Genomic DNA, 8,692 nt, shown 5'->3' with positions numbered 1-8,692 from the left:
TCCTGTCTCAGAAATCGGCGAGTTGTGGTCAGTTGACGTCATGGGCCCCTTTCCGGTGACAACCAGTGGGAACCAATACATCGTGATGATGACAGAACACCTGTCGCGATGGATTGAGGCGGCAGCCGTGCCGAATCAGCGGGCGACGACGATCAGCGGAGTGGTAATGCATCACATTGTGGCCAACCATGGGGTGCCAAAAATGATCCTAACCGATCAGGGGCCTTGCTTCGAGAGCGAAGAGTTTCGTAATTGCTTGCAGAAGCTGGGTATCAGACGGCTAAGGACGGCACCATACCACCCGCAAACAAATGGCCTGACCGAACGTAACAACCGAACGATCAAGGAGTGGCTTGCGGCCAAAGGAGGTGACTGGGAAATGAACTTGCCAATGGTGTTGTTAGCTCATCGTGCTTCCACGCAGTCAACCACAGGCAAGTCCCCGTTTATGTTAATGTACGGTCGACATCCGCGCCTTCCGGTTGATCAGGAAATTGGGTTGTGGCCGGCAACACGCTTGTCTCCGGAGGAGCTAGAGGAAGAAAGAAAGAGAGCTCGAGAAAATTTGACCGCCGTTCAGGAAAGGGCTAGGCAGAAAACGGCAAGTAGAAAGGTCCGAACGTTCCCCATAGGCACGAAGGTCAAGTGGAAGGATCACCAGAATCCTGGAAGGAGTGGACTGGGGTCGCGGAAGCTGGGCAGTCGATGGCAAGGGCCGTTTGTCGTCACCGACCGCCGGGGGAACGTCTATACCATTAAAGATGGTCGGGGATCGAAAGTAGTGAATGGGACGCAGCTTCGCAAGTGGCATGATACACCTGAAGTGCGGCCGAGTAGACCCGCTGCCGAAGCCGACCTGACGGAGGTAAATGAAAATCGATGGCATGCGAACGAGCTTTAAGGGGTGTAGGTGTGTAACGGTGATACTACTGATCGGGAGGCACGCGAGTTGTATGTGTTCGTAGAATTTTGCTTTGCATTGATTGAGAAATGGAATTCTGTTGCGGAATTCGCGGGGCCACTTTATAACATTTGTTTTTATTTGACCGACGAATGATTGGAGGCAATGAATCTCCAGGAAGACTCGTTCGGGAGAAGATCTGTGTCCAGTTTTTGTAACTAAGATGCAGATTAGAGTTTTGCTTCCTTGTTCAATGGTCTGTAACTGGTCAGTTGGCATTTCCGAATAAATAACTCCGCATCGAAGGCCTTCTTCCTTTCACCAGTATCAACAAGGGCTCAAATTTTTTTTTTGCGTTCAGCTGTAGCACCCTTCCGGTGCCTAGCTGCCATGTCACCCGAAAGGAGCACGAGGGCTGGGATACTGCCAGGTTGCTCAAGCCTAGACAGGGAAGTCGAGAAGCAGAAGTCGGGTTCGAACCACGGACCTTTCGTTCAGTAAATTCGATCCCTAACCACGGGCCATCTCGCCCCGTAGCTTCAAGTGGAATGACATTGGCTTACACATCAGTGAGTGTTTCTTTGGGACACTTGGGGACAAAAATTTCATTTTTCGATTGGACGTTGGTTTCTCACAAGATTGCAATAGCTGACTCATAATCCTTACAGTTCTTGCTGAAGCGGCAAACAATTGGATCAACGTAATTGAACAAGCTTTTCAGTTTATCTGGTGAATGAGAATCAACAGGCTCTAGGAAATCAGCCAAAGTACAAAAGCAATTCTCTCAGATATCTCCCGACTATTGGGATCGGCATCGAACTGTTCAGGACGGAAGAATCGATCCTTTGTTTGATGAGCTCTGGCGACCAAACGTGTCTCTTCCAAATTTATTCCCCTCATGAGGGATCTGTATGCGAAACCTGTGGGCTCGTGCAAGTATACGCCAAGCCTTCGCCTAAGTTTACCACGTCCAGTGGGGTATAAAAAGGCTGTGGTAGTGTGACCCACACTGCTTTATGGATCAGACATGCGGTCTCTACGCGCGGACATACAAACGATGTCAGTGTTCGACCATGGATGTCTCCGAAACACTTGTCTGGTCTGGTTGGTACGTTGGATTAGTAATGCTGAGGCGCACCAGATGGTCCTAGGAAGAAGGAACTCTCCTGCGTTAAACTGAATTACTCACGCTTCATAGGTTACACTGGTTAGGACATATGTTCCGCATGCCAGAAGACCATGTTCCTGACAGAGGTCTTTTCACCCAGCCCTGTTCTGAGTGGAAGCGGCCAAGAGGTGGACAGTGTGTATGACCTGGTAACTAATACCTGAGTCGGGTCGGATGGGGACCCCGGGACTCGACTCACCAATGGTTAATGACACTGGCAGATTTGATGCAATCGCGCGATCAGTGGCGCCTGTGCATCAAAGCTATCGTCTTCAGTACGTAGCTGCTCAATTCCCGAGATAACCAAACATTCCATCGCTGCCAAAACTTGGCTGTATGTCATACACTATCCCACTTCCCGGTGATCGAAACAATAGCGTCTGAAACTAATGTGACTATGGTACACCTTTTATGGCCTTTAAATCGATTGAATTGATTAATTCACAGTTCACGACTCTCGCGGCTGTCGTATGTGGTGTTTTACACGTGTGTACAGTGTGAGTCAGCTTGTTCAGCGCACCGTAATTTTTTCCTCACTGTTTTGGGAATTAATTGTCCGTCATTGGTACCTTGCTGTCTAGTTTTTGGAGTGAGTGAGTGGATGAAATTCATCTTGGTCCATCCTGTTCACTTTATGTGATATTATCGACTGCTCCTTAGGAATCAGTCATCTCCGGCCTTCATTCTCAGTGCACGTCGTGGGAACTTTTTGATGCCTAGAGTACAGCCTCTGTGGGCAAAAGGCGACGTTGGAAGGGTAATCACGATCACATTGTTACAAAGTGTTCGCCTTCGAAAACCCTGGCAAAAAGTAACCGGTTAGTTGCATGGACTTGTGAATAGATGAATTTGCACCTTTTGCTGTATATTGTCTATGATTTACCTCATTTGTAGCTTTTCAAGGGATGTTTGTTATATCCATTCTACTACTGTGTATGGTGGTGCTCGGTGATGTGTTATGTCATGAGAACTTCAATGAAGAGCTCCTTATCAAGGAGTTGGGGGGAGGCTTCACTGCGTTCCACTTCCAATTTGTCTCTAGAACACCGGAATATGAACAACCAAGTAAGACACGTTTGATTGTTAATTTCCCTACTTCCTGAAGAGCAACATCGAAATATTGTTCCAAAGTCCATGTTCGATATCCTCACCAAGTATTCTGTTGAGGAACTGCACCTTTCTATGGTCCGTGGACACTGGGATGATGAACACTGGGGTCGCAATTTCATGATGACGGCCCCAGCTGGGGCGGAGTTGTGGTCTTGGTTCAAACATGATACTACCAAGTAATATTGCATTGTATCTATCTATCTATCTTGTATCTAGCGTTGATCAAGCATGGTTTGAGCTGACCCATGCTTTGTCCGGCCAGTTTTGTGCTTCACTGGCTCGTCTTTCCAGTCGAACCTTTTCGGTCGTTCCGCGATGGTCCTTTAGACCCACTGGAATCGTCAACCCTAGAGACAAGAGAAATGGTACTGATCGCGTGCGCTACGCACAAATGCCAGGCGAAGGTTTGTGTAGTGAAAACTTCACCCCGTGGGTGAAACTACTGCCATGCAAGAATCTAAGGGGTCTCGCTACTCTTCTTGTACCCACTTCATTATTTCGTTCGAACTACATCGACCTGTCTGTTAATATACGCCGAACCTGCTGGGTAAGTCATCAGTCTTATTATCGGACGAATTTTCAGGACGCTTCTTGTTCTTCCTTGGGTTATGAGCTAACTCAGACTCTGACGGCTGTTTTCGATCGACGCTTGCTTTATGGAAACCTCCACTGTGAGTTGTTCTGCACTCTATCTTACGATTAATCCAATTCCATGAAAGTAGCCGATGGGAAACCTTTCAGTCAATCTGGCGTTCCTATGTGTATACGGGATATATAGGATGCCAGCCATGGTCTTCTGATCTGTCCCTAAATGCGAGGTATCCTTTCAGGGGTTTTCATTGGTTCTCACTCCGAATACTTAAGATGGATAAACTGGCAAAAATAATCACTGTAACTCGCGTGCTGTAATACAAATAGTTAAGCTTTGGGTGCGCCGTTATTAGAAGTCAACAACACGTTGTTGGCCGCTCACACCGAGTGTGACGACGACCCTTGTACTAATCGGGCAATAGGCTATCATCAGAAAACTTAATAATCTTAGTTGTTGATGAGGATGTCACCACATATGCACTCATTCGTTCATTAGACTTATCAGTGCCTCACAAGCAGTGATTTTCACGGATGGGCATTTGAGGTGTCAGTCCACCCTTCTTGAGGTACGCGATAAAAAACTACGGATGTGATACACAGCAGATTGGTTGGATGTATACCATACCAGGAACTGTCATTGAATTTCATCCAGTTCTAAATGTCTACCAAAGTGCACACACGGTAGCTTTGTTAGGGTACCCCGAGGCACATTTTCCATCATAGTAGTGTTTCGTCAACCATTTGTTCATGAGTACAGTCAATGATCGTTGAGTCTGTCATGTAATCATAAACCGTGCAGAATATCAGGATTTGTGTGAGCCGCGATGTTTATATTACGCCATCCCATCTTGATATGGAAGTTGACCTGAAAGACTTGACTTCATGTTGCTCTATGATCCATCTGGTAACAACTCGTAAAACATCAGCGTTCTTTTCGTTAGTGGTGAGTGCGTCCACTGTGGACGCATTTGTTATACATGAGTAGAGATGAATGGAGATAATCCGTCATTGTGAGACTGTCCGAGTGACAGTTAAACAGGATCACATGGAGTAAGGTGTCCCGTTTTACATCTTCAGAGGTGAATACTGGCTTTTGTTTTATAGCATCTTTAGGTACATTTAGTGTACACATTGTTATATTATATATATTATATATATTATATATTATATTAATATGGACACTTTTCGGTTAATTTTTTCGGCGGACATTAGGTCTTCCCCATCTTCGTTAACGATAACAAAAAGGCACAAACAGCTGAAAGACTTGACTTCATGTTGCTCTATGATCCATCTGGTAACAACTCGTAAAACATCAGCGTTCTTTTCGTTAGTGGTGAGTGCGTCCACTGTGGACGCATTTGTTATACATGAGTAGAGATGAATGGAGATAATCCGTCATTGTGAGACTGTCCGAGTGACAGTTAAACAGGATCACATGGAGTAAGGTGTCCCGTTTTACATCTTCAGAGGTGAATACTGGCTTTTGTTTTATAGCATCTTTAGGTACGTTTAGTGTACACATTGTTATATTATATATATTATATATATTATATATTATATTAATATGGACACTTTTCGGTTAATTTTTTCGGCGGACATTAGGTCTTCCCCATCTTCGTTAACGATAACAACAAGGCACAACCAGTATAGAGACTAAGCCTATGTTTGATACTTTTCTATCGATAGTAAGGGCGATTCTAGTGAATTCGCGAACCATAGCGTAGAACTTTCTGGTCTTTTCTTCTCACACCTTTCTCCGTCCCGTTAACAACATAACGGTGTGTTTCTGACCGTTGTGGTGAATTTGCGGTCTTAGCGCCTTGCATGAACTACCCACTGCGAATAAGAGTTTGCTATATTTTCACACTCCATCTTACATCTACAATTATAAGCAAAGGTCTTAAGATCAGTTTTATTCCCATTCACCTGTCTGTACCTAGCTATTTAGGAAGTCCATAGTTTCCTCTGTACTTCTGCTTCACAACCTGGAATGGTTTCCCCCTTTCCTTAGCTCCTTGGTCTATTCAAGGGATGCTGGGATCTTCGATTCAAGGTGTATGCGGCCCTGCTGAGTCCAGTCAGGTCTTCTTACTATCCTCTCCTATGACGACTACAATTCAAGTTGACACTCCATCACCCGATTCTTACAACATTACTGATCTGCGAGTCCAAGCAGTTTATGCTTCATCCGAACTTCTTAATGGGGCGAAAGATAAATCACTGTTCACACCGCCTGCCCAGATGCGACAACCCAGCGCATCAGACCTACCATTGGTATCTGTTTCTAAATATCTCATTGGATCAGGCACTGCGGATGGTGGTATACGCGCCTTGCTTACCAACCGAGCTACCTTTCCATTGCATGTGGTGTATATGGACTTTATACCTTGGTACACGCAAGTACTCTTCAGTACCTTGAAGGTGGAGGTACGAAGCAAAGGAACTGGTAAATGGATGTCGTCGTATCCAGGTAATAGTGTACTTTTCTTGCGTTTTCCCGGATAATGATGGAATAATGCCCAGTGGTGTATGATTGCCCTTTTGATGTTAGTATAGTTCATTAAGTTCTGGCCTGTGGGATGTTGGACAATCCCTAACGCCTGTGCTTTCCTTTCAAAGCTGGTGCCAACGTTCCTTTAAACCTCAGACTGTTGTACCTCGCTGCAAACAGTAAAACTATGTGAGTTGTGTCCAAGGAGTGGCTTTGTGGAATTGTGTTCTTTCCAAATCGGTTTTCCTATGGATATTTATCCATAATACGTCTCTACCTATAGTTCTCTTAAGAGCTGGCAAAAAATACCAGCTATGTTAATACGGTAAGACCAATCGTTGTATCTTGTGGGATTGCTATTCATCAGCTTTCCATTAGAATTCATTGGTCTCCTATGTTTCAGGATTATGCCCTCCAGCCACTGTTCCCAATGCGAGAATCAAATGGGTAAGGACCTGGCAGATTTGGCGTTGAATATAGCTCATTCATCCGGCTGCGGGTATCAAAATCGCACGCACACTTGATACGGTACTCTTATGCGCCAGCAACAGGTTAACTGAATCAGAGCTTTGATTTACATGGTGCTACGGCTTACCATCTCTTGTGAATTACTTGGGTCCAACATTCCATCACACTGAATCAACTGCTGTTTTTGTGGCCGTGAAATATCATAGGCATGCCATTTCTACCGTTGAAATATTCATTTGGTTTGTTGCTATGACATGTCTCATGTTTGTTGGGCCTTGTCTGTAAAATTCATATCCTGTTAATGTACATGGTTTGGTTGCTATTGTCCCATTTCAGTCAAGTCTCACCTTGTGCCAAGTATTTCTCGGGAACGTATGGGTCATATGGAGCTGGTGCTGTTGATCCCGCCCGGGCACCAGGTCACTGTTTCCTACAAGTTCCGCCGAGTGCTGCAACGATGGGATGAGTATCCGCCGGACGCTAACCACGGTTACCTTCTACCCGCTGCCGTCGTCTCTTATCAGCTCACACCGCCCGATCTGGATTACGTCCGTAGAAATACACCAGCAGCGGCCCGTGAGTTGGCTCTGCCAAACTGGGCCAGCACGTACATGCAATATTTGTAAGTACATTATGTCAACGGAACATCCGAATGGGTCCTGGTAATGAAAATGTTTTTTCCTCCCATCTCTGTTTAGATGAAATGTTTTCGAATCCGGTGAGAAGTAAACATTCTTGAGTCATTATCAGAGGCTAAAAATCAAACGTGCATGATTACGAGCGCAGGCTTGTTTGCTACTTTGGTTCGGAGTAAACCCGCCCCTTCAAATCTTGCAAGCACTTAAAATGCTTTTTTGTTTCTCAACAGACCTAATACGTAGGTTCAAAAAACAAAAGATCTCAATCTTTCGTTCAAAAATCATCATTTTGTTGAAACGTTATCCTTCTTTCGTGTGCTTTTTCAGTCCTCATAAGCAATGTTCACAACTAGACAAAACATATGGAGGCGGAAACTGAGCTTCCTCTTTCATGTATGGGTCGTATGCTCATCTCTACTTTATTTACCCCTAACCATCGATCCAAACAACAGTCAGCAACACCACCGCGCTTCGACGGGCCACTAAGAACCTGCAGGTCAGGAAGGTCTCTGGATCGTCTGAAGTATTCTAGCACGGTCTACAACGGAGCAAAGCCTAGAAAAGGGGAGTTAAAAGGCGGAGACCGGGTTCGAACCCTTCCGGTCGGTACATTCGCGCTCTAACCACTGATTGGTATATGACGGGTCAGCTAAGTAGTGTACAAATCATATGTAGTTGGCCCGAATTTTAGCTCGGTTGATATGAATTATCATATCTTGTTGCGTAAGTCACGCTTTGCAACGCGGCTTTTTTCAATGATATCATCCTGTAACTTAATCTGCGTTCTTCAGTAAAAATCGGGCGCTGGACTATCAAGTCTACTTCTCGTTACCTTATAGTTTAACAGCCAGTTATGAATGTACACTAAGCGTTATATGGGGCCAATTATTGTGCTGGTACAATGTCTCTTTTCCTGTTTTGTAACTGCTGATGACCCGATACCCAGGTTTAAGCAACGGAATCGCAAAGACGATTCATCAACCACGCGAGCCACTACAACGGTTGATATGATTACATCCCGTCAGTTATTAATAAATGTAGTAGCTGCTTCGGTGTGTCAGAATCCCGTCAGTAATAAATGTAGTAGCTGCTTCGGTGTGTCAGAGAGTTTGCGCGTGTGCGTGTCCGTTCGTCGTTCCACCATCGATCTGACTGATAACGTGAGTGGCTGATTGGATGTGTCCGATTGGTTGGCTCGTGTGAGCGCTGTGGGTTGACTGGATATGTGACTCAGTTGTTTTTGCTTGCCTGCCACGAAAGCGGACCAGTTTGGCCGCGTGTACCCAATACACCCGTGTCCGTACTTACGCGTTCTTCTGACTTAC

At 45.3% G+C, this 8,692-nt stretch overlaps 1 protein-coding gene across 1 annotated transcript in view; it reads left to right on the top strand.

Moving 5' to 3' along the window:
* Positions 1–2,974: 2,974 nt before the first annotated feature.
* T265_02977 (hypothetical protein) overlaps positions 2,975–8,692 on the top strand; it is a gene marked incomplete at both ends in the record, with an annotated part of 8,431 nt that continues 2,713 nt past the window's right edge. Inside the window, 6 exons of the mRNA XM_009167356.1 lie at positions 2,975–3,134; positions 3,175–3,355; positions 3,396–3,726; positions 3,763–3,850; positions 5,782–6,240; positions 7,066–7,351. Coding sequence (XP_009165620.1) covers positions 2,975–3,134; positions 3,175–3,355; positions 3,396–3,726; positions 3,763–3,850; positions 5,782–6,240; positions 7,066–7,351 — 1,505 coding nt within the window. The remainder of the gene's footprint in view (positions 3,135–3,174; positions 3,356–3,395; positions 3,727–3,762; positions 3,851–5,781; positions 6,241–7,065; positions 7,352–8,692) is intronic.

The sequence above is a fragment of the Opisthorchis viverrini genome (genome assembly GCF_000715545.1).
Source record: "Opisthorchis viverrini unplaced genomic scaffold opera_v5_39, whole genome shotgun sequence".
Lineage (NCBI taxonomy): Eukaryota > Metazoa > Platyhelminthes > Trematoda > Opisthorchiida > Opisthorchiidae > Opisthorchis > Opisthorchis viverrini.
Note: the sequence above shows the minus strand (reverse complement) of the source record. Positions and strands in the feature narration are given on the sequence as shown.